Here is a 27,427-nt window from a genome sequence, read left to right as displayed (position 1 = left end):
GTAGCGTGGGTCAGACGATCAAAGTATGATGAGGTGAGACAGTGTGGGAAGGTTCTTTTTCTTTGTATGCAGCTTCTTTTTCTTTGTAGCTTGGGTCAGACGATCAAAGTATGATGAGGTGAGACAGTGTGGGAAGGAGAGAAATGGACACGAAGAGTGAGGAAGGGGAGCATATGCACCTTGCCTTAATACTGCAGAAATGTGCAAGCCTATACAGAAGTAAATGCAACTATATTCAACGCACAGGACTGCAGTCTATGTTTTTCTCATCAGCAGATATCTGTTGATAGGTTTTAATAATAATAATAATATAACTAATAAAAAGTGACAATTTCATTTGAGTTAGGAGACCTAGGTGGGTACTTTGCCAGGAGTGTTGTGGACATATTCAAAGTACACAATATTTCACTATATTCCACTTAGTCATGCAGATGCCTGTGGAATCCTGGGTTTTGTAGTTTGGTGAGTCACTTGAGTCTTCTGACTATATTCCCCTCCCTGTACAACCAGTTCCAGGATATGACAGAACCACTACGGCTCAAGTGGAATCTAGTACTATATTTGTGTGATGTTAATGGGCACACAATTACTATTGCAGACATTTGGACTGGGCTGGTTCAACTGTATGGAGAAACACAATGGCCTACATCCATTTGGTAGTTCCAGTTTGAGTAGATCAATTGTAGGAATAGGATTTACATATTAACAATTTAGTAATCCTGATATAACTGGAAATAGTTGGATTTAACCCCTGAATAGTTAGTTTTCATGTGTTGTGCATCACCTTGTGGCTCTGATGGGTTAGGAGGTGATAGACAGTTTTTAAAATCAAATAATTAACAAATACTTGGACTTGTATATGTAAAATTAGCAAGAGACTTTCTAGACTGAGATCAATCAGCCAACCCATGGTGGCACAGTGCGTTAAACCGCTGAGCTGCTGAACTTGCTGACCAGAAGGTTGGCAGTTTGAATCCGCAGGACAGGGTGAGCTCCTGCTGTTAGCCCCAGATTCTGCCAAACTAGCAGTTCAAAAACGTGCAAATGTGAGTAAGATCAATAAGTACTGCTTCGGTAGGAAGGTAAATGGTGCTTCATGTAGTCATACTGGCCACATGACTTAGGAGGTGTCTACAGACAATGCAGGCTCTTTGGCTTAGAAATGGAGATGAGCACCACTCCTCAGAACCAGAAGAGGAAACCTTTACCTTTATCTGTGTTTGTTGTTTCTAAGCACTTAATGTTTGCCTTGTGTCTGTGTTTGTTGGAATCTGCCCTGATTCCCCTCAGGGAGATAGGGCAAAATACAAATAAAATATTTATTATCATAATCATTATTATTATTATTATTATTATCATCATCATCATCGTTGGCATTAGTTTTCATCTGGGCAGGCTGAGAATTGGCTCATTGTGGTGTCATTACAACATGGGACAGACATTTCAAGGTGAGACAAGAAAGTACTGTTCAGTATGAGCACTGTCACTCATGTCAATCAGGTTCTTCGTTGATATGGCATGTGGGAGAAAATACATTTTCCCAATGTCAGAATATTACTTTCCATTACTTAAACCATTTGTATCCCTTGCAACAAATGACTAAGGGTTGCTCATTGGTTGTGTTCTTGAAATACTTTGTGGCTTATCAAGATGGCAGTAATAGAGTTGAAGCGCCCTTGATGTTTCTACCATTAGCATTAAAACCAAAAATAAAACCTGCCAGTTTAATCTTACATCAGTGCTTCAGTAATGCTGTGTGATTGTAATGTGTGTATAAAGTATGCAGCTATTCAGTTGAAGAGATTGGGAAATAAAAAGTGACAATTTGTTTTAAATTTAATAACCTGGCTTTGCTGCACTTTAGAGGCATTAGCAGATTTCTCTGCAACAAAACAGAAACGTTTTTGTTTGAAGGGCAGATTAGGTGCCTGGGTGACAATGTGTGCAGGGTATGAATTTTCCCCCTTTAAATATAGAACTTGCCAGCTTTTCACGTTAACTTTCTTACTTCTGATATCCTGCTTCTATGCTGACACCTGGTGGTAACTCTTACACTGTGTTTGAGGATGAATATGTAGGGAGGGACTTTTTGGTGTTACTGCTTTACAAAAACGACATTGAGTTTGGAAACAAAGTCTTCAAGTTAGAAAATGTCCCCTAGTTATAAATTAAGCTACATATCCATCCCTCTATAGTTTGTCTGGGTCCAGAATATGCTATCCTTGATGCCCGCTATTCCTGAATTTGCTACTTCACATCCTTTCTGTTTTAACAAGTCTACTTTCTGGGATAGGTTACTGATGACAGCGAAAGCCAGTAACATCAGGGTGGTAGAGGCCATTGACAATCTTGGTGACCACAAGTCCTGATGGTGCTGGGAGCTTATCACTTGGTTTAGAAACTGTATTTCACCACGGAGAATATTGAAAAAGAAAAGATGGACTTTTTCTGGTCTGAAGTTTTCTTGCAACATGTTTTCCTTTCCTCCATCTCATTGGATAAGTTTTGGAAAGGAGCTTAATTTACAGGTCACAGAATGAGCCTAGAGATTTTAGAAACATTCTCTGGGAAAAATATGACTGAAGAGAGTCCACTCCAGCTTAAGAGAAGAATAGACATTTTTTTTACTTGCCTCTGTTTTAGACAGTTCAAAATTTCCTTCAGAATTCAATATTGTAATAGAAGTTATGAGAATTCACCTTTCATTTTATATTTGTTGTGTGCTTTCACGTTGTTTTCAACTTACGGTTTTCTTGGCAAAATTTGTTCAGAGGTGCCTTTGCCTTATTCGGAGTCTAAGACTTGCCTCAAGTGGCTGAGTAGAGATTTGAACTCTGTTCTCCAACACAGTTGTAGTCCAACACAAAAACCACTACACCACACTGGCTTGCGGCTGGTTCATTTCTAATGTAATAAAAAATGTTGAACATATTTTTTTATCAATCCTGTCCTTAGCCACACAAGTGTGGTTGTCAAATCTTTTTTAAAAAACTAAATTTAAAACAAATTGTACTTATAAAAAAATGATTAAAATTGTGGTTCCTATAATGAATATATATATATGCATTATAGGGATGACAGCAATACATTTAACATGGCAAACATAGTTGACGAGAGCCTGGCAAAACCAAGAGGGACACCATGTCGGGGGTGTTTTGAATGCGATTTTCTTGCTTGTTGGCAGGGGGTTGGACTGAATGGCCCACGAGGTCTCTTCCAACTCTATGATTCTACAGTAGTACTGTGTTTCCAACATAATGTTGTGTTAAAAATATGCTGAAGTATAGTTTACTCTAGATTTTATTTCAAGGATGAATTCCCTCCAAAAAGAAATCCTGTGTATGGTGTGATTAGAATGAAGAATAGATTGAAAGGAGAGTGTGCATCAAGACTAGCATGTTTGCCCATAGCCAATATGACATGGATAATGTCCACAAATATTCAGGTGGGAGTTGCCTTATTGGAAGTCTTTCTGCATAGTGCCAAATGGGAAATATGTAAAACAATAAAATATTTGGCATACCATCTAGATCAGAGTTTCTCTAACTGTACTCCTCCGTATGTTTTGGACTTCAGCTCCCACAATTCCTAACAGCTGGTAAGCTAGCTGGGATTTCTGGAAGCTGAAGCCCAAAACACCTGCAGGAGCCCACCTTTCTATTTTGTTTTGCCTGTAGAGTTGGCAACAGCAATATTGTCAGCCTGACTACCATTTTTCAGCGATAACAGTACTCTGTATTTAGCTTTGTTTCTGAAGAGGTAGAGTGCCACCAAAAATGACAGAAAATTCTACAGTGATCTTTTTCTAGGTATCAAGAAAAATCTTGAGAAAATAGCGGCGATGTTTTAGTTTAGTGCTCTGTCAGTGCACATTGGATGCACCTGCCTGTTCGATTTTTAATATTGCGTTTTTATTTTCTTTTTAAAAATGGGTCCATATTAACTGGTTGAACAGAATATAATTTCCCCATAGACTTTATTCATTATTTGTGATTTGTTTACCATAATTTGTAATTATTAAATGCCAGTGTTTTTATGAAGGTTGTGAAAGAATAATGCTTTTTAATTTGTGGCTTGTAGTGGAGATTTTTCCCCAGGTTTTAGTGTTTGAGGTGATGTTTAACTGTTTATTTTCCTTCTGTTTCTGAACAGGCACAATAACAACCGTTGATTTACTTGACCGAGAGACTACTTCCCATTACTGGCTAACTGTTTATGCAGCAGACCAGGGTGTTGTTCCCCTGTCCTCCTTCGTTGAAATCTACATAGAAGTTGGTGATGTTAATGACAATGCTCCACAAACTACACAGCCTGTTTATTACCCAGAAGTCATGGAAAACTCACCTAAGGATGTGTCAGTCATACAAATTGAGGCTTTTGATGCAGACTCAACCGCTAATGACAAGTTGACTTACAAGATTACCAGTGGAAATCCACAGGGATTCTTTTCCATGAATCCAAAAACTGGTAAGTATATGCCAGATTCTACTTCTTGAAGTTTACATTGATAAACCGGTTTCTCAGTGAAAGCAAAACATTTGGGAGGGAAAAAAGTAGGTGAAGGGGGGAAACTTGCAAATTGATATTTGTTATGATGTTTGTTATGCTTCCAAAACCGGGGCCTTTCCAAATGAGCTCTTTTGTTTTTTCATCCAAATGAACGAAAATTTTCATCCCATTGGCCAACGTGGTAGGACTTCCCACACTCCCACACAGTAACCTGGAAAAATACTATCTTTAAGGGTGTGTGTGTGGCCTGCAGGCCCAAAGAGCTCGCAACTGCCAGGGCTCGCAACTGAGCACCGAGTGCCTAGTAAGAGATGCTCAACGCTCAGCTGCAAGCCCTGGCAGTCACGGGCGCTTTGGGCCTGCAGGCCACACACACACACTCTTAAAAAGAATCTCTTTCCAAGTTACTGGGTGTTAAAAAGTACAGGGGAGACTTTCTACCCATTAAAAAAGATAATGGAGCCTGAAAAAGAGCCAAGGGCTGCAAAAACAGCATCAGTGAGTCACAGACTGCATTTTGCCTATCCGGTTTCAGAGACAGGGGTTTATCCCACCAACCCTAACAACTCAAATGAATGCTGGAGGGAGCCTTAAGATCAATGAAATGGTGAGACCCTCTAGCCCTAAAACTGAGAGGAAGGAGAGCATGGGAAGCCCACCCATTGCCACCAATGGGACGAAAATCAGGCAACCAAATGGTTACTGTTCCCACTTTCTTTTCGTTTCACTGCTTTTTTCGTTTGGCAAGGAATCTCCTGTATCATGCCAAACAAATGAACATGGATGAAACAAATGAGACAAATTTAGGGTCCATGTCTAATATTCACCTAAACTGTAAGGTTACACTTCCTCTGGAAGTTGTATGATTAGGAAAAGCAAGTAGAGAATCAACTTAAAACATTTTCTGTATATGTCCATTCCTGGCTTTAGAAAGGGAGAAACCTGCTGCTGTCTGGTGTTTATTTGTCAAAATAGGAATCCTTAGTCAGTGCATATTTCTAAACAAGTGCATTTTCCCCAGACATGTAAACTAATTTTTAAAATGTTAGTTTTAAAATGTGATCATTCCTGTACATGATTCTCACCTCTGTTCTGAATTAATGCAGGGAAGAAAGAGTGACATTCACATGAAAATGTGTATCAAATGTAATATAGCTATTACTACCCAACTAGAATAGACACATTAAATCAGTGGCACTTCTGTTAAGTGTTGCTTTATCAGGTTGCTACAGATCTGATAAATTCTGCTCTAACAGGAATGAGCAGCTGGATTTAAGCCATACTGTTCAGACTGGAATGGTAATCTCCGCATTTTTATTAAAACGTTTGGAAGCATTTTGCACTTCAAGTAAAAACAGTTGGGCTGCATTGCAAAGGAAAATCAGATATTTCATCATCTAAATGACTGTTCCTTCTTTAATTTGTTCTGGAAACCCTTTAAAGTAACTTGAATGTGATATTCATAATAAAATGAAAGAATAGAATTTAGGGGTGAAATCATGTTGACATTTCCAATCAACGACCTTCAGACCACAGGTTGATCTGTATCCATTTCCACAACATATGTGGTTTTAAGTATAGAGACCTACATTTCTATATCGTGGATTTCATCTTGTCAGAATTAAGACTGCAGAGGGACAGGCAATGAGGAAAAAGCCAAGATGAGATTAACTGTACAACTTTAGTGGCCATCCAATCTTGAGAGTAGCTAACTATTTGACTTTTTCATGGTTTTGATCCTTCAGTCCATCTGTCTAAAAGGATGTTTCATCTCATTCATTAGCTTTTCAGACAGTTTCTTTTACTTCTCTGCTCTTTGTCACTGATGCAGTGGATTAAGGCAAAATATGCTGTGAATTTGGTGTCTTGGATTTGTTAGTGCATGCAATCTGTTCGACTTTTTTCCCTTTTGGTACTTCTGTCACATGATTACTCAATACTTTCACATTCTTCTGGCAAGGAGATGCATTGTTTAGATCTTTCTTTTGGTAGCATCAAGTGGCAAAGACAACAATTGCTTTCAGGAGTAGTTTTGCCCAACACATGAAAAACACTTGACAGTTGCTACTTTAGATTAAATGCTAGTTTTGAGATTGTGTAGCAGAAGTAATAAAGTTTTACCCATTTCTTGTTGAAAATAAAATCAATATGAGTACTATGTCTGCTATTTCCCTGTTTACAAAATTAGTTTCTCTCTCCATTTAGCTATCTCTTCAATGGGGGAAAAACTCCTTTTCAAGTCAAATAAAGCCATTTTAAAACTGAACTTCCAAGTGCCTCTTTGTGTGCACCATCCAACACTTAACCATTTTTGAAGTGATTTTGAACAGGGATGTAACATGAAGTATGTTGCTTACTTTATAAACAAGAGATATTTACATTAAACATTACATTTAATAATACAATATAATAATATAATAATTATATATATTACATGTAATATTTCTAATAATATTGCAGTATAGTGGTATAGTACAATATAGTAATAAATGACGTGCAGCCCTCGGTGGCACAGCGTGTTAAAGTGCTGAGCTGCTGAACTTGTGGACTGAAAGGGCTCAGGTTCGAATCTGGGGAGCGGAGTGAGCACCTGCTGTTAGCCCCAGCTTCTGCCAACCTAGCAGTTTGAAAACATGCAAATGTGAGTAGATCAATAGGTACCGCTCCGGCGGGAAGATAATGGCGCTCTATGCAGTCATGCTGGCCACATTACCTTGGAGGTGTCTATGGACAACGCCGACTCTTTGGCTTAGAAATGGAGATGAGCACCAACCCCCAGAGTCAGACACAACTGGACTTAATGTCAGGGGAAAACCTTAACCTACATGTAACTTGTAAGCCACTCTGAGTCCCCTTCAGAGTGAGAGGGGCAGGATATAAATGTCATAAATAAATAAATAAATACATTTAATTACATTATATTAAAATTTAATATTTACATTAAACTTTTCAAAAGTTGTCTTTAAAAGAAGCTGAGCATTGTCTTTAAAAAAAAGCCTTGGTGCTGTTTGAAAAAAATCACTGCATATTGCAACAGAACCTTGTTATTTCCTTTCATCCCCTCTGAATATGCTTTTCTTTCCTTCCAGCTGTCAGTATTCATAAACTAGCATGTGGGCTCTTTTTTATTTTGTCTTTCTCTTTACACTTTGAAGGAAAGCATTCACATATATTTCATTGTTAGAATGAAAGCACTATGTGAAATTGGAAGACAATGCCCAATTTAAGCCTTCCCACTTCTAATGGCTTAGGCCTGTGAGCCTCTTGAATTCAAGTGGTGAGGAGGAGAGCCTTGTTAATTACCTGGGGGACTACAACCATTAGCTTGCAACTCACAAACAAAAAGGCTCTGATTCCCCATGGAGTTGGCTCTGAATCTGCTTTAAAATGTACATAGGTTAACCCAGCCCTACTTAATAACTGGTGGGTTGACAACCAACTTAAACCTAGGTGTCGGTGTTTTATTCATTTTAAAATGTAGTGTGGTATTCTGCCTTATAGCAGCTGCATAGCAAACATATATTATTTGTTTACTCAATTTGTACAGTCACTCCGATGCAGGATTCTCGGGACACCTCCCAAAACAATCTAAATAAATAAATACAGTTAAAGAAGAAATGAAAGGGGATCAGGTTCATTACACATTGACTGTTGTGTGTGGGGCGGTGGGAGTGATGGAAAAGCTCTTCACCTGTTTGTGAAACGATCTCAGAGATGACACAAAGTTCACATTTCTGGGACGACTTTCCTGATAGTTAGAATACCAATAATGAATAGTGATCTTTAACTTGACAATTTCCCACTTATTTATTTATCATGTCAGAAGCAAATTGAGAGTACAGTTATAATGTATTTCAAAAAACACAAAGTTAAAAACTTGGCATTGTACTAGATTTCCTTTGACCAGAAGCTGAGGACTTGGAGTGCCTCTGGTGTCGCTGTGAGAAGGTCCTCCATTGTGCATGTGGCAGGGCTCAGGCTGCATTGTAGTAGGTGGTCTGTGGTTTGCTCTTCTCTACACTCGCATGTCGTGGACTCCACTTTGATCGGCTCTGCATCTTGTGATGCCAGAGCACAATGTGTTCAGCGCCTTCCAAGTTGTCCAGTCTTCTGTGTGCCCAGGGGGGAGTTTCTCATCCAGTCTCAGTTACTGATTGACATTCCGGTCCCACTTTTGAGGTGCCACTTTTGGACTCTAGCTTGCTGAGGTGTTCCTGTGAGTATCTCTGAAGATCTTTTCTTGATTTAAGGCGTTGGTATGCTGGCTGATATCCAAACAGGGGATGACCTGGAGATGTCAATGCCTTGGTCTTTTCATTACTGGCTGATACTTCCCGTTGGATATTAGATGGTACATGAGAGAAGCCTCACTGCAGGATTGTAACACATCCTGGCATCCCATGGGCAATGTCTTTGTATACAGCCAATTCTCTCACACCAGAAGCAACTTGCAGTATGTAATTTCCCACTGGAAGCCCTTCTGTTGGGAACTCAAGAGTAGAGATTCTGGCATGTACAGTAGAGTCCCACTTATCCAAGCCTCTGGATTATCCAAGCCATTTTTGTAGTCAATGTTTTCAATATATCGTGATATTTTGGTGCTAAATTCGTAAATACAGTAATTACAACATAACATTACTGTGTATTTAACTACTTTTTCTGTCAAATTTGTTGTATAACATGATATTTTGGTGCTTAATTTGTAAAATCATAACCTAATGTGATGTTTAATAGGCTTTTCTTTAGTCCCTCCTTATTATCCAAGATATTCACTTATCCAAGCTTCTGCTGGCCCGTTTAGCTTGGATTAGTGAGACTCTACTGTATCTTACAGTTTGTGTTGGTGCAGAACAAAGCTCAATTTTAGGTAACCATCTATGACTGATCTTTAAATTAGCCCTGGAAATAAACCAGAAACCAGTATAATTGCAAAGTACATGTGTAATCTGGTCAAATTAACAGGTCCCAGTTAATCATTCTTTTGGTCTTCTGGACAAAACTGGTTTCTGAATCTCTATTAACAGAAGCTCCATCTATCATGTCTCATAATGTAGCTGCCTGTGAGAAAGCATTGTGTTTTTAGCAATGATAACCAGGAATTTTAAAATATTTCTTAAATTGACATATGAACATGTATTCAAACCCCACTTTGCATATATTAGCATGATAGCAGGTGTTTAACTGTGTTTGACATGCATTAAAATCCAATTGAAGGAACACTTCTCTGTGGAGTAATAATTTTAAATAGAATACTATCATTATATTTGTATGCTGTTGACTGCTAGGCTCTTAACCAACATGGCCTTTCCTTCACTGGCTGATCAAGAACAGATATGTGTTGTCGAAGGCTTTAGTGGCCAGAATGCTGTAAGTTTTCTGGGCTGTATGGCCATTCCAGAAGCATTTTCTCCTGACGTTTCACCCACATCTATGGCAGGCATTCCCAGAGGTTGTGAGGTCTGTTGGAAACTAGGCAAGTGGGATTTACATATCCTTGAAATGTCCAGGATGGGAGAAAAAAACTCTTATCTGTTTGAGGCAAGTGTGAATATTGCAATTTATCACCTTGATTAGCTTCAAAGTCTGGCTGCATACTGCCTGGGGGAATCCTTTGTTGGGAGGTCTTAGCTGGTCCTGATTTGTTTTTTGTCTGGTAATCCCTTCTAGCCTCAGCTGGTTCATGAAGTCACCTGACTGAAGATAATTTCTGTATGGTTTTTCTCGACTTCATAAAACTGCACTGCAATATCTAATTGATTTTATATTATAGCCTTTAAAAGACAGACAGACAGATGTAAATTAACAAAGTCAATTAAAAGTATATTATCTCTCTGAATTTGGTCAGAAATATTTTTCCTTTTCTAATTATTATAGCAATACTCTTAAAAGTACTTTCAGTATCATTTTTTTAATAATACTTGACAAATAACTTCAGTAGCCGGAGGTTATGGATATCTTTAATATGGTGCTTCTTGTAACTTAAGTTGTTTTATTTGATATCTTAATTGGGTTTTAATTGGGATATGATGTTTTAATTGATTATGTATTGCTGTCCTATGTACTTTTATGAATTTTGTATGTTGTACACCGCTTTGAATCCCACCCACAGGAGAAAAGCGGGATAGAAATTAATAATAATAATAATAATAATAATAATAATAATAATAATAATAATAATGTGTGGAAATGAATGTGTTCAATGGAAACATCAGTATATTTCCAACAAAGAACATAAATGATAGTTAATGAGAGTAGCAGAATGTTACAACAAGTTTAACAAGTGTCTATTAAATCTGTAAAGATCTCTAGTCATAAAATGTATATAGTCTAGTTTGCTTTTGCTATCATTTTACAGCTTTTCTGACCCTTCAGGGCAACTGTGGTGGGTAATCTAAAGATTGAACAAAGTAAAATAGGAAATGCCTGCAGCTGCAAACAACTTCCAAAGACTTCCGATAACATTGGGAAACTACTTAGTAAGGAAATAAAGGGCCTGTGGTTGCAAAATAGCCTATTGTGTAGGAAGCTTCAGTTGTTTCACTAGCTTGGGTTTTATATTTCCTTTGGCAAGTTTGAGTCACATACGACATCAGCAAGACAAACCTGCATTTCTATTAATCTGCTGTGCTCTGTTGCATCGTGCAGAAATACATTTTTTAAACCTTATCACTCCAGAAGCAGACACTTCATTTATATAATGCCCAAATCTATAATGTGGTAACACCACAAAACTCTACTGAAGTCTAAAAGCTTTCCAGATAGCTTCCTCAGACGAGACGGTACAAAGATCAGATGCAGGGAAGCATACGAAAATTTGGATTAAGAAATAGTAGTGTGCCTAAGTGTTATAGACTCTCAGACTGGGCTCATCAGGAATTATGTTTTGTTCCGAATGGTGGCAATTAGCCAGAAAAAGAGTACAAATGACTAAACTTCATTAATTTAAAAAACAGAATCACAACTGTAGCCAGTCTTTTGTAGGCAAGGGGTTAGGCAGCCTTAATATTAAATATTGGATCAAGTCAGTCATTACCTATTTGATTGGTAGGCTACAGTAGCAAAATGGATTAAACCTTTGTGCCGGCTGAACTGTTGACCTGAAGGTTGAATGTTTGAATCCATGGGTTTAAGTGAGCTCCCATCTGTCAGCCCTAGCTTCCCATGCAGGGACATGAGAGAAGCCTCGCATGAGGATGGCAACACATCTGGGTGTTTCCTGGGCAACATCTCTGTAGACAGCCAGTTCTCTCACACCAAAAGCGACTTGTCTCAATTTACTTCTGACACGATAAAAAAAAGGTTAGGAATGAACCAGAGTTAATTAACTTTTTTTCTTGCTTGTCAGGAGTGACTTGAGAAACTGCAGGTCACTTCTGATGTGAGAGAATTGGCCATCTGCAAGGACGTTGCCCAGGGGACGCCCAGATGTTTAATGTTTTTACCATCCTTGTGGGAGGCTTCTCTCATGTCCCCACATGGAGCTGGAGCTGACAAAAGGAGCTCATCCGCACTCTCCCCAGGTTGGATTTGAACCAGCAATCTTTAGGTCAGCAACCCAAGTCATCAGTCCTGCCGGCGCAAGGGTTTAATTCATTGCGCCACCGGCGCCTCCATAACTTTTCAGGTGACATAAAATCTTTCCCTCCATTGTGCCATGTATTCATTAGTCTTCCTATCATGCAATTATTGTTATTGTTAGCTGCCTTATGAGCCTTTTTTGCATAATGACCACAGAACCCAGAAAGTTAGTTTTGAGGGAAAATTCATTCCTGTTCATTATATTTGAAGTGTAATCAATTATCTTATTCATTGCAGTGTCCAAAAAAGTAACTCTGTGCCTTTACTTATTGTGCTTATTATCACTTTGTTATTATTTCTTACTTTTGGAGTGAGAAAAGGCTTAAGAATGGCATAAAACTTAAAACGAGAGGAAGGGGACACCCGTTTAGCCAGCCAGATCAAACCTGGAGACAGTGGAGTGACACAGCCAGATCACCCCTATATTTCAGATTTTAGGCATCTGGTTATTATGTATGTCTGCATACAGAAAATGAGGTGTACTGTATAGTAAAGGTAAAGGTTTTCACCTGGCTTTAAATCTAGTCATGGCCTCTGGGGGTTGGTGCTCCTCTCCATTTCTAAGCCAAAGAGCCGGCGTTGTCCGTAGACACCTCCAAGGTCATATGGCTGGCATGACTACATGGAACGCCATTACCTTCCCACCGGGGCGGTACCTATTGATCTACTCATATTTGCATATTTTTGAACTGCTAGGTTGGCAGAAGCTGGGGCTAACAGCAGGAGCTTTCTCTGCTCCCTGGATTCAAACTGCCGACCTTTCAGTTAGCAAGTTCAGCAGCTCAGCAGTTTAACCTGCTGTGCCATCGGGGGCTCACTGTGTACTGTATACATCCTTGTATATTTTTTGCTGCAGGACAATCTGCTTATTACAGTTTGATGGGAGCTGTAAGAGTCTGTCCTGGCTTGGTAATTAATGATAAAATGTACAGGATATTTATTTTTAAAATCTTTGTCAGTTTTGTGTGCATGCATATACACAATGGTGGAGAAACATTTGTTAACAGAAAAACAACTAAGGCAGCTAGAATTGTATTTTTATATCTGTGTATTTGTGCAATGGAGATAAAGCCCTGACTTTGCTTGATTCTGCATGCCTTTGTTGTTTGTTGCCTGTTGTTCTGTGATAGTTAATGAACTCGTTCAGAGTAACTGTTGCCCAGAAACAGTAATATCTGCTTTTCTGGCTAGAAAAAAATGTGAATGGTATTACTAGAAATCAGAAAAACTCATGCAAATCATAAAAAGAGATGTTCTAACATTTCAGTTGAAATGTGAGAAAAAGATTTAACAAGTCTGATTTTTGGGAGAGTATTTGGTGTATCCTTCGACTTAGTGCCATGATGGGGGAAACACAAAACAGAAATTTAAATAATGTAATTGTATCATGAGAAAACATTCAAGATTGTCACAAGATTCGTGTTGATGTTGCTATTGCTAGTGTTGTTGTGTGCCCTCAAATCATTCCTAATTTTATTGCAGAACGCCCTTTTTGGTTCATGTATTTTCAGTCTACTTGTCTGTACTCCCTCCCCTACTTAATAATAGACAGGAAGTTCTGTATAGTATCGTTTTTCAAAATCTCGGACATTCTAAAGCTTTGAGACCAGTTCTCAAACAAAAGCTTTCTCACTGTGCTCTGTGAAAGTATTTGTTCAAATATTAGTTTTACTAGTTGAAAGGGGGAGCACCATTTCACTTACAGTGAAATGTAGTTGATGTTAAACAATGAAGCCATCCAAAAAAAAAAAAGAACATCAGACTACATTCTGATATTTATCATCAAGCTTTCCTGCTTCCCTTTCCCATGTTTACTTTAAACAGAATGGAGAGCAGTAATAGAAAACAGTATTAAAAGGGCATAGTAAATCATGCACAATACATAGAATTCAGAGAGTTGTAGTTTCACAAGGTCTTTACCCTTCTGTGTCAGAGTTGTGGTGCCTCAACAAACTACAACTCCCAGGATTCCATAGCATTGGCCCGTGATGGTTAATGTGATGCCAGACTGCAGTCATTCACATTAATAGTTATGTTTATATTTTTTGACTCGGCACCCACTTAAAATAAACAAATGGAAGCCTGCTATCCCCCTTCCATTTAATTAAATATATCCTGCATTTGCATTCATTTTTAATGACTGGCAGCCTCTTAATGAATTACAATGGCATAAGTCAGACTTAATGTATTGCCACTCACTTTTATGGATGTTGCATACAGTAACAGCCCCCCCCCCCCCCCCCCCCCCGGCCAAATCACCGCGTAAGCAGTATATGCCTGGCCTGACATTTAGCTGTTTCCATGTTGTTGGAGAGTGAGGGCATAAGCAGGAATGCATTCAGCTATTTTCCTGTGGTTGTGTTGCAAGAATGCAAGAAGAGAGCTTGTAAGAACCTCCAGAGCTTTCTGCAGAGGTGTCTTCAGATGCATTCTGCAGAATGTATAACTAAAGAAAAAGTGTCTGGCTGCACTGTTGCTTATCCTTTCACTATCCAGCAACACTGAAATGGCTATGTTGAGGTTGGGGAGAGTGCTATTTGAAAGCTAAGATTTTTGGGATGTTATTGGGTGATGCAGTTACAGAGATGTAGTTATGTGATATCAATTTTCCAATGGCTCGGAAAATGTGTCTATTTATTTTAATGGGCAGTACTGTAATACTGCACCACAAATATGCACAGTGCACAAGTTTGATACAGAGTTGTGTCTCCCTTATGCAAAAATCCTAAAAGGAAAAAAATGGTCACGAATCGCCAACTTCCTCCTTTGAATTAAAGGGGATAGTCCCATGTCCAATGTCTGTTTTGTTTTTCCTCAAGAAAATCCTCTGGGGAAAGGGAAGAGGGGGAGAACTCTGTTTACACAAGACCCTGTAAAAAAAGCAAACATCCTGGATGCTTTTTCATTTGCCTTCTGCTCAGCCAGTGGTAGCATGAACTATCTCACTAGATAGATATCCTGCAAATGGCCCCAAGCACAAAGTGACCCCATTGGTCTCCATCTGTATCTAGCCCAGAGATAATGAGAAAGACTCTGGAGGGTAGGATTTTAACCCACCCCCCTTTTCTAGCTACTTTGCTAAAAGGGCAGAAAGTGTGCTGATAGTCAAGGAAGTGTCTAGGATGTCTGCTTTTCATAGGGCCCTTGGTTAGGGAAGTCTTTCCTCTCTTCTCTTCCCCCCTTCAGGGCTCCTTGAGGAAAAACTCAGTGGGTGTTGGGTGTCAGCTCAGCCCCCTTTTCACCTATCCCGCATTCAGTGTGTATTCCAAAATCAGAACAAAACAAAACAAAAAAACTCAAGCATTACAGATAAGAGAGACTCTTAGGTGAAGGGTTAGAAGGCATGATCATGAACAACTTGTGGGATGATGGGAATTGTGGTCCGGTCCCTCTGAAAGGCACTCCATTGTGGAAAGCTGGATTTAGGCAATGCTCTTGGAATAGGAATCAATGACATTCCTTTGAGCAACCCTCTCAAATTGCTTACAGCACTCCTATCCCCCCTTTAAAATATTATTTCCAAATTTAAAAAGGTTCTTTTTGAGGAGTTAAGGAGGAAGTTATGACCTGATGGCCCCCAATTTATCTACTGACGGTGATGTTTGCTTTATTACCTTCCCTATTTGGTTAAAACTGTGTTTTTGTATTTTGCATTTTAATGTGCTTTTAATTTGTTTACGGTATCTGAATGTTATCTTTGATACTGTTTTATATTGGTTTTATTTGTCATATTTTGTTTCTGTTTCGGCTTGGCCCCATGTTAGCCGCCCTGAGGCCCTTCGGGAAGATGGTGGTGGCATAGAAAAATAAAGTATTATTATTATTATTATTATTATTATTATTATTATTATTATTACAGTAGGGTCTCACTTATCCAACCTCCGCTTATCCAGTGTTCTGGATTATCCAATGCAGTCTGCCTTTTAGTAGTCAATGTTTTTGTAGTCAATGTTTTCAATACATTGCAATGTTTTGATGCTAAATTCGTAAATACAGTAATTACTACATAATATTACCATGTATTGAACTGCTTTTTTCAGTCGATTTGTTGTAAAACATGATGTTTTGGTGCTTAATTTGTAAAATCATAACCTAATTTGACATTTAATAGGCTTTTCCTTAATCCCTCCTTATTATCCAACATTTTCGCTTATCCAATGTTCCTCCGGCCCGTTTATGTTGGATAAGTGAGACTCTACTGTATTTTGTTTCTGTTTCGGCTTGGCCCGATGTTAGCCGCCCCGAGTCCCTTCGGGGAGATGGTGGCGGCATAGAAAAATAAAGTATTATTATTATTATTATTATTATTATCATCATCAAGTTTGCAGACAACACCAAATTGGGAGGAGTAGCCAATACTCCAGAAGACAGGAGCAAAATTCAAAACGATCTTAACAGATTGGAGAAATGGGCCGAAACTAACAAATTGAACTGCATTCCACTTAGACAGAAATAAAATGAAATTCAAAGATATTGAATGGGTGACGCCTGGTTCGATAGCAGTACTTATGAAAAAGATCTTGGAGTCCTCCTGGACAACAAGTTAAACATGAGCCAGCAATGTGATGAGGCAGCTTAAAAAGCCAATGGGATTTTGGCCTGTATAAATAGGAGTCTAGTGTTCAAGATCCAGGGAAGTCATGCTACCCTTCTATCCTGCCTTGGTCATATCACAGCTGGAATCACATTATGTCCAATTCTGGGCACCACAATTTAAGGGAGAGGCTGAAAAGCTGGAATGTGTTCAGAGGACGGCAATTACAATGATCAAGGGTCTGGATAACATGCCCTATGAGGAGCGGCTTAAAGAGCTGGGTATGTTTAGCCTGCAGAAGAGAAGGCTGAGAGGAGGCATGATGAGGGCCATGTATAAATATGTGAGGGGAAATCATAGGGAGGAGGGAGAAGCTTGTTTTCTGCTGCCCTGGAGACTTGGATGCGGAACAATGGCTTTAATTTTACTACACGCAGCCGTTTGATATTCTTACATTTATTGAAATTGTATTTTTAACTATTTTGTTACTTTTATTGTTTTCTTTTTATCTATGTTTTTTTTTAATTTTTGATTGATCATTTGCCCTATATGTAAGCCACCCTGAGTCCCAATTTGGAGATGGTGGCAGGGTATAAAAATAAAGTTGTTTTTGTTGTTGTTCAAACTATGGGAAAGGAAATTCCACCTGAACATTAGGAAGAACTTCCTAACAGTGAGAACTGTTCAGCAGTGGAACTCTCTACCCCAGAGTGTGGTGGAGGCTCCTTTTTTAGAAGCTTTTAAACAGAGGCTGGATGGCCATCTGTCAGGGGTGCTTTGAATGCAATTTTCCTGCTTTTTGGCGGGGGGGGGGGGTAGCCTGGATGACCCACAAGCTCTCTTCCAACTCTATGATTCTCTGATTCAACCCATACTTAAGAATATACTCAGTGAAATCAGTGAGACTAAAGTCAACACTGAATTGAATCTAGAAGCAGAATGGTAGTCCATGTGATTTATAGCAACCAATGAGTCATATGTTGAGGAACCCGTGACCCTCCAGATGTGGTTGAACTGCAAATTTCATCAACCCTTCCAAAATGACCTGGCCCAGGATATATAATAATTAGAATTGTCATTCCTCTGCATGTAGAATGCATTTCCCTCATCATGTTTTAGGAAATTAATCCAGAACGTTCAGTGTTTCTGCTACAGCATATATTATATATGTTCAAGCAAGAGGAAGCTAAGAGTTGTGTCACTCCAGTGTACTTTATAATTAAGGGGTGCCGGTGAAGTATGCATTTGTGTTGGGACCATTGTCATCTTCTTGCAAATATAGTAGCAAAGCTGGGTCAAAGATTCACTTAGACCAGTGGTTCTCAACCTGTGGGACCCCAGATATTTTAGCCTTCAACTCCCAGAAATCCTAACAGCTGATAAACTGGCTGGGATTAATGGGAGTTGTAGGCCAAAACACTTGGGGACCCACAGATTGAGAACCATTGCCTTAGACAGAGGGTAATTTTTTCAGACATCCAAACAGGTGGCAACAACTATTTTCCTTGGTTGAGATTTTTTTGACCTGGAGCGACTCCGGCAAGTTTGGATTAAATTTAGATTTATTATTCTCCTGTTTAGGTTTCACAGGTCTCAACATCAATTCAAAACCCACAGCTTCTGTGGACACAGATGGAAAGGACAAAAGAGGTGATATTATCAGTATACTGATGACAACAAACCCCCAATCCTCAGATGATCTTGTTATTTTTAGTAGCTGTTAAAATGTATGGTAGCAGTTGGGAATTATCTTGTAGTACTAGAGATGATTATGATCAGAGATGTTCCTAGTTGATGCTAAAAGGCTAAACATTGGTACAGGCTTAACAGACGTGAATGTTGGTTTACTTGTTGACTGAATTCTGAATGGATGTTCCCTTTATATCATTTAGTTCCTAACATGTTTCAGAAAGCATTTAAACGTGATAGATGCTGGGGAGAGAAGGAACAAAGACTTATTAAGGGGATTTAATGAGTCTTAGAGGAGATAATGGGATTAACATGCTCCAAAGTTTGGGATTACTTTTGTTCTTAATCTCTGTGAGTCCCTATATGAGCATATTTATCTTGGTTTATATTGCTTGGATGCAGGTGGTAATCAACATGTCCCATCTATTATTTTAAAGTGTTTCAAGAACACAAAACTAAACTTCAATCCTTGTTTTTAAGAATCAATGTTCTAGACAAGCAATACTGCTTTATAGCCAAGCTAAAGATTGATTACAAATAAAGTAGTGTTCATTGTTTCTACTTTTTGTTATTAAGCTGAACATCTTTTTAAAAACATAAAATGATTATTTTATAGGTCAGTGCAATGGTTCTACATAGGCCTCTAGAAAAAGTATTTTTGATGGTGTTTTGGAGCAATAATGTGTAAAAGCAAGTTTTTTACCTTTTACACAGAGCTGCAATCATTTAGAACTATTTCCAAATAGCTCCCATAAAGCCAGGTATAGTGTGTGGCCCCCCAAGCTTCCAGCTGATGGCAGACCTTGGAAAAATGACTTACGTAGGAAACTCCCTGAATCTCTCAAGCAGGTATTGCTATTAAAGTATTGTGGAAATCTAAGTCACAAAATGTAATTTGCACAGGTCTTGGTTGAAGCATTTCAGAAATATAAAGTTAATAAATAAGTGAGCCTCTCTTCTTGGGGATGGTAAAAGGAGTGTATGTGGCTTTGTATTGAATTGTGTGAGTTCTATATCTGTCTTCCACCGCACTTCAGATATGTGCAAAATCAGAGTATCCATGTATGCTGTTATAGTACAGATGCCAGATACAAAATGTATTTGCTTATCTGGTACATTTAGATACTATGTCTTCAAAGCTCAAGACACAGTATAACTTAGTCATCATTTTTATTATCACAGCAACTGTTTTAGTAGAAGCCAAAGATCACCAAGCAGTTTTGCATTTAGCTCCCTCTAGTAAAGATCCAACACTAACTAGTTGCTACACGTATTAGGAAAAAGGAGTCCCCAGTGGTGCAGCGGATTAAACTGCTGAGCTGCTGAACTTACTGATCGAAAGGTCGGTGGTTTGAATCTGGGAGTGGGCTGAGCTCCTGCTGTTATCCCCAGCTTCTGCCAACCTAGCAGTTCAAAAACATGCAAATATGAGTAGATCAATAGGTTACACCTCAGGCGGAAAGGTAATGGTGCTCCATGCGGTCATTTCAGCCACATGACCTTGGGAGGCGTCTATGGACAATGCCGACTCTTTGTCTTAGCATTGGAGATGAGCACCAACCTCTAAAGTCAGACACAGCTAGACTCAGGGGAAAACCTTTACCTTTACCTATGGGGAAAATAAAAGATATGAGAGACTAATTCATTTTAAATTTTCAGTGGCTATATCTACTTCTTCAGCCTGTAGGGTACTGTTCTTTAGTCAGATGCATCAATTTTTGTCTCTGCCTTCTCTCACTTAGAAAAACAAGCCTTGAAAAATCAACAGCATCCTTTTCATAGTGTCTGAACATTGCTCAAAGAGCCCAAGGAAGTTGTCTGCTTCACAAGCCCATACATAGCCTCATGCTTATCTTTGCAGCAACTCTGCTGAAACTTGTTCTTACATCGTGTAACTGCTGATAACATAGTAAGAGTGTGCTCTGTAGACTTTATTTCATCAAGACAAGTACCGTTTTTGTAATATTCCTGTTTGTGCCCTCAAGCACAAACAGGAGGTGGTACTTTGAATGTGATTTCCTGCTTTTTGGTAGGGGGTTGGACTGGATGGCCCATGAGATCGCTTCCAACTCTGTGATTCTATAAGCTAACTCTGATTTATGGTGACCTTGTCATGAGGATTTGATTTGGTTGTTTGGTTGTTGTTGTTTTTTGCTATGTTTTATTCTAAGGTAAAATATTGTTCATAAGAGATTTGCCATTATCTTCTTCTAACACAATGTGTGACATGTCCAAAGTCATCTAGTTGGGTTTCCATGGATAAGCACAGATTCAAATCATGGTGAACCATAATCCTATCTGACAAGCAAACCACTCCACTGTACTGGTAATGAACAGATTTGTGCAAATGTGATGACACTCCAAATCCCAAGATTGCCCCTTGAGTACCATAATTGTCTTGTATACTAGAGTCTGTATCTATATTTCCAAGCAACATGTTATAAAAGGACTTGGGCTTTGGTTAAGTCAAATAATGCAACAGAACTACTTAAGCTGAAAATGAACATTCTACAAACAATGATCTCCAGGAATGCATTTCTGACTTTGAGACAGAATGGATGCAATCCTCAAACTGCATGTGAATTTTAGAACAGGAACAGCTTTACTATTTAGGCAGCTGTCTCATTCTTGATCTCATTCACTTACATTTTCTCTGAATAGAATGGAGTAGTATGTTGTGGTTTTAGGGTCAGACTACCTTTGCTGTTACCACTGCTATATCCTGATTTACACCACATACTTCATGTCAATATAGCAGGGCTGGGCCAAGACATTTCCCTGCCTAAGAAAGAACAGAAAGTGGCATCCACCCACTCACCCGAGTCCAAGTGCTTAATATCTCAAGTCAGCCACTTTATTTTGACACATAAGGCAGAATGTCTCACAAACACTTTTTTCCCCTTGCTGACAAAAATAGAATATTAACAGAATTTGTGACAGTAGGCTCCCTTTTATGGCACCCAGAATCTGCTACCCGAAGGGACTGTATAATTCTGCTTAATAATCAACCTTCCCCAGCACGGTTCAGTAGTAGTAAGGAGAATAAAGGAGTAAGAGATACACTGGAATAAAAATTCAAAACCGAAATGACTGTAAGTTCTTTAATAGACCTGCCAAAAGGCTACAAAACTGCAAAGGCTTATGTGGTTGGCCCAGTAAAGGCACTGCAGTAATAGGAATGTGGTTTTTTCCCCCCTTCTGGCCGACATGTCTATCTGTGCGTGACTAGAAAAGATAATACCTCTCTCGCTCTGGAAAGTCTTCTCAGACAGCCTAGAAAACTATGTATTCATATGCTAGCTGCCGGTAGATGAAACATCAATTGATGTTTAATCTGCTGGAAGTCAGAAAGTAGCCCTGCCAAAAAAAATTAGAGGTTAAAAAGACTGCCTGTGTATTTTAAATACTGTTTGGTAATGATGTTTTGCTATGTGAAAGACAACATCTGAGAGCAACTTCTGGTTTTTCCCCCTAAAATTGAGTGCTTGGGGCGAATGTGTTAAATAGGCTTTTTATTCAGGAGCCAACATTATCCTTTCATAGTTTAATATCAAAATGTACGGACCAGATTTGCATTTTACTGTCAAGTGCAGCAGAAGTTAACAGGTGGTTCTCCTTCTGAAACACAGAAGAGTGTGTCATTTCAAGTAATCCATATTGTTGGATAGATAATGTTGGAGACCAAATGTTTCAAAGAGCTGCTTCACAAACTGTGCACAAACAAAGGAACCCACATGTGGATTGAAAGTGTGTCACTAACAGAGAAAGTGACAGGAAACATCCTTCTAATTTCACGCACATGTGTGCACACATCTGTGCACATACACACACAAATATTCTATATATCATTGGATGACAGGCTGCTCTGTGATGTTCCCTGGTCCTCCTTTCTGTTGATCCTTCATATCTCAGGAGGATAAACAGAAAGGAATGAGAGCTCTAAGCTATAATTAAAACACCATAGTTAGTAGGCTTGTGCATTTATAGAATCACTTTCCGTTTCTGTGTGTTTCATTCCTAAGCCCCGTTTTTGTTTCTGTGCACCTCTTGAAAACAAGCACCTTTCCGAATGGGCAGGTGCCTTCTTTTCCTTCTCCGCCCTCTGTCATGCAAGGAAGGTGCCTCCAACCCCCCTCATCTTCCTCCTTCATGCCTCTTACTCTAGAGTAAGAGCCAATAAGGAGGAAGGGGGGGTGGCTGGAGGTGCTTTCCTTGCATGAGAGACAGAGGAGGAAAAGAAGAGGAAGGTACCCAGCTAGGCAGCAGTAGTAGCAATGACCCAAGGCAGCAGCTTCAGGAGTCAAGGAGGAGAGGGCCTTGGTCAGGAGGCTTCCCACATCGAGATAAGGAAGAGTGATGACCTCCTGGAAACAGAGAGTAAATGAGGGTTTACCTTTTGTTTGCTGGGGGATTAATAAAAAAGATTAAACCGTGCTTACGAAAAGCAGGCAAGGAAACGTTACCCGCTCCCTCTTCCTTTCATTTCGAGCTAATTTTCGTTCCTGGGAGGGGCCCCGTTTCGAGCTCCCACCCAAAACAAAAGGAGCGAAAGAACGAAGACATGGGAGAAACGGGTACCGTGCACACCTCTAATGGTCAGCCCTTTGAAATCCAACCATTCTGTCTTTCACAAGACTATAAGAGGAAAATTGTATACAAACATGAAAGATACAACAAAATTACCATATATGCTCATATATGCCAACCTTGTGTTTAATTTAAGGACAGGTTTTTGGCTAAATTATGGATTTTGATATGACCCATAAATAAGTTGACATTTTTTCTGCGGAGAGGAAGAAGTGCCACTGCTACAGCAAGGAGCCAGCCGTAGACTGCCATTTTCCCATACAGTCAAGAGACCTTTTGCAGTACTACTCAGAGAATGTATAGTGTTGAGCCTTATCAAAAAAGCAATCACCTCCTTCTGTGAGTTTATAGGTGAAAGTCAAAAACTTAATCCATCCTAAAAGAAAATCTAAAAGAAGCACCAGTCCCATGTACACTCTCAGTGCTTATTAGAGAAGAGGCACCAAAGTGCTGCTGTTGCCACTATTTTTCCACCTAAGCATTCGCTAAGGTCAGAAGTGGATGAAGCTTTCTATCTCTACCACGCTACTCAGAGAGTAGAATGGCTCTTTTATTAAAAGAGTTAAGATACAGTACTTACATTGACACATGAATAAGTTTACTCAGGCTTTTAAAGTCAGTTTTTCAACTAAAATTTCTATACTCGTGCATGCGTATATATAATAGGTCAATTCAGTCACTGCTTCAAGTGGTCTCTGTTAACCAAAGCTAGTTTCTTAAATTTAGGCAAAATCTCTCCCTCCCCTTAACTTCCCATGGCATATACATTGATATACTTCTTGCAATGAACACAAGGGGGGAAAACCCTCAAAACAGGCCAACATTTATCCTTTTTACTATTAATCTAAATGTATAGAAGTGTACATGTGTTTATGCATGCATATAGGTTTTAATTTTGATGTTTCTGTTAGCTAAGCAGTGGACAAATTATATATGGAAATACTCATCAGAGAGTGTGAGTGAGATCATTAATTGAGATTCGCTAATATTTGTGGCTACAACCTTGAAACCATATCTACATTTACATTTATTTGTCAGTATCTTGAAATTAATAGGACTGCCAGGTTGGGAAATGTGATTTATTGGACCAGTGTCCAGTATATTAATTGCATTCTTGCAAATATGAATTATGAATATAGCATTTGGCAGTCTTTTCACACTACATTTTATGAGACATTGTTTACTGGAAATTGCAAAAATTTGCTGCTAATAAGGCTCATTTATCATTATTTTTGCTTTTTCAAATAATAGCTGATTTTTCCATGAGTTGCCTTTTTGTGTCAAGTTCAAATTACACACTGATATATATGCAAAACTGCATTTACTATTTAAATTACATGGGGAACCTGTTGATCATTTAGGGAGATTGAAATAGAAGAGGAAAGATAGGCACACACCTACACACCTTTTTAATAATACTTTATATGTGTGTGTTTGTGTGTGCTTCCTTCACTGGCATTTTGGTATGTTACATGCTACTTTATAAAATGCATTATCATCTGTACTAACTTCTTAAGAGCGTTCATAGCTAAATTAGGTTTCTGCATCTGCATTTTGAACTCATACTTCTATATGGCTTTTGTAGAACTATTATAAAGAGCTGTATAAAAACTTTATCCTACAATTCTGCATCCAGGCCCAAGGGTGTTATTCAAGATATTAGAGTCATTTTAATCACTTGCTTCCAAAATAGGTGATCATTCTGACAGAGAAAAAACTTGATATTCTTTTAAAGATTTTTTTTTCACCTTTACTTTTTTTTATATGATTTTTATTACAGGAATGCTAAGAGCTCTACTTAAAATCCTCCCTTCCGTATGATGGTAGTTCAGTTTTTGAAAGTTGATAAACTGGTTTTGCTGGTTAGAGATGTAAACATGGAATTGTATTACACAGTGTTTGTTGAGATGGAAGCTTACATGGCTGTTTTCTGGCTGAGAAACAATTTAGACAAAACAGGTGATTGGTTAATTCTAGGAATTAACTTCAAAATGCAAAGAATATGCATCTTTTTCTTTTGATTAGCTTTTTTATTTATTATCGGTTGCAAATTATATCTTTGGTTAGGTTCCTAAAATGGTCAGGTGAAAGAGAAAAATAAATCAAATTGTAATCCTGGACAGTGGGACCTTACATTGATGTTTGTTCATCATTTACCAGCAATTTAAAATGTACTTTGTTTTAAACTGTAAGTTCTAGTGAGGGTGAATGCAGAAACATATCTATTTTTCATGTTCAAGTCTTCACTGACCCATAAAATTCACTGGGTGACGCTGTGCGAGTCACTCTTTATTGGCCTGACCTATATGAGAGGTTTATTCCGAGGATATAGTGTGAAGGAAAATATTTTTATGTACTGGCCAAGATCCTACATCAGAGGCTATGATGCAAACTTTAATGAAGATGTAGCTACATCTCTGAGATTGTACATAGCCCTAGTGAGTTCCCATTGTGTAATGGGACAGTGTGCAGGAAGCCCCATCATACAGTGAAGTCCCCATTCTACAATTGGGCCAATTGTATTATGTCCCATGCTACATCTCTGCCCACCCCTTCTGAAAATACAAACATTGCAAAATGACAAAAAAATTAAATGTATGTGCTCGTAAATTGATTAGCTTCCTCATCGGATGCCATTCATTCCCTTGAGCTCAGTGAAGGAAAGACAGAATATAAATACAAGAAACATTTCCATGTTCTTGTTCTGTCTTTTGTGTTTGTCGTTCAGCTAAATCTAAACATTGACACATATTTTATGGCAGTTGCTCTATTCCATACACGATATCAGATATTTTCTCCTTATTGGTAATTGTTTTCATACTTAATCTGTTTTCATACTCATGTTTCCTAAGCTTAAAAGCTCACTATCTATGCAGACACTTGATTATTACCAGTTTCTCCAAAATAAATTTCTATAATTTCGTTTAGTTGGGTAAGCTCTGATAAAATACAAGCAAACTAAAACAAAATTCTTACCCATCATTTTTAAGGTATTCTGGCCACAGTAGATTTTATATAAGGAACGGAACCTCTTTCCATAACATCTGCTTTTAGTTGTCATATGGAAGAACATCTTCATTCTTTCATCTTGTTTCCCCCCCTCAATCCATGCATTAACCAGAATTGTTTCAGTCTTGGTAAATGTAATGGAACAACATGAAGTTATTCTGATCAAAGAAAAATCTTTGTCAGTAGACTGTTGACTCACAAGGATCATTACCGTCTTGCCAAAAATGTACACAGATAAATGCCTTAGAATCCTTTGGAGTCTTGATATATTAATATGTCACTCAGCATATGTATGCTTGCCCACAATGCCCTGCCTCATGTACGGAGGAGGAGTTGTTTAAAGCTACAGACAATGCGGTTGCTGTTGCCCGCTTTTGGTCCAAAACTATTTAGTTGCTTGTGATTTCTTTTTTTTCTTTTTTTTAAATTTTATTTTTATTTCCATTATTTGAAATGTACAATGCTTTTGACACGAAATAAATAAATAAAATAAATAAATAAATAAATATGTCTATATGCATGTGCATGCATTTGTGTGGATGCATATACACACAAACACTCTTGCGAGCAACATTGCTGAGACTGAGTTGAGCTTAAAGCCAAAACAAAAAACTCCCAAGTGATGATAATTATTTAGTGTAACTGGAAAATATTTGTGAATGCAATACAGTGTTGATTGCATAACAGGTATACCTCAGTTCGTCATCATCTCTGAGGTCCAAAACCTCTACAGGTGGTTTGGACCCCAGTTCCCCAAATTCCTGCCAGTTGGCCAAGTTGCTGAGGTTTCTGGGAATTGAAATCCCAAAAAAACTCAAAGACTGGAAACCTCTTTTCTAGAGCAAGGCTTCTGAAACCTTTCCACTCGGGACCCCTTTTGGCCTGATAAATTTTTGCATGACCCAGGATATATAGGTATATAAAATAGGTATAAAAATCAGACATTTACTTATAACAAGTCAGCATTTGCAAGGCTTGCTAAACAGGCCGATTTTCCTTTTTAGGAGATACAGCTGAAGGGTCTTCTGCAGAATCCACTGTAAACACTTCACAACAGATTCCTGGAAATGTCTAAAACAGCCACTTGGTGATACTCAGAAAATTTACTGTTGCCAAATTTTTCAGGACCTAAACATTGTTCTAAGGGGGACCCCATTTAGGGTTAGGATCCACAGTTTACAAAGCAGGGAAATAGGGTGAACATGTTTGTACAGTAATTTCACTTCGCTCCAGCACCCTTCCTGCGTAAACCCTCAGCTAGACTTCTAAGCTTCTTTTTTTGGCATTGGGCTTGGACCTTGGACTTTGCATCTGTTTTTCCCCTTCAGTTTGGTCTCCAAATTAGCTCAGAGTTCAGGCTATACTCGTATACCTCAGTTAACTAGCAAGTGCATTCCAGGGCGTTACTTCTTAGCACAAAATTTGAGGCCAGAAGCAGAAATAACATGGAGTAAGAATAGGTTTCCATACCACAGAAAAGGCAAACATTTCAAGATGTGCCAGCAGCTGTACACATGTGAA

The 27,427-nt window shown here is 38.6% G+C and overlaps 1 protein-coding gene across 13 annotated transcripts in view; it reads left to right on the top strand.

Annotated features, from left to right (window-relative positions):
* fat1 (FAT atypical cadherin 1) overlaps positions 1–27,427 on the top strand; it is a 180,822-nt gene that overhangs the window by 65,411 nt on the left and 87,984 nt on the right. For all 13 annotated transcript variants that reach the window (XR_010006430.1, XM_062981476.1, XM_062981473.1 and 10 more), the window contains one exon: positions 4,153–4,467. Coding sequence is in view for 12 of the 13 variants with exons in the window: in XM_062981476.1 (XP_062837546.1) it covers positions 4,153–4,467 (315 nt within the window). In the remaining variant the exon portion in view is untranslated. The remainder of the gene's footprint in view (positions 1–4,152; positions 4,468–27,427) is intronic.

The sequence above is a fragment of the Anolis carolinensis genome, chromosome 5 (genome assembly GCF_035594765.1).
Source record: "Anolis carolinensis isolate JA03-04 chromosome 5, rAnoCar3.1.pri, whole genome shotgun sequence".
Classification (NCBI taxonomy): domain Eukaryota; kingdom Metazoa; phylum Chordata; class Lepidosauria; order Squamata; family Dactyloidae; genus Anolis; species Anolis carolinensis.
Note: the sequence above shows the minus strand (reverse complement) of the source record. Positions and strands in the feature narration are given on the sequence as shown.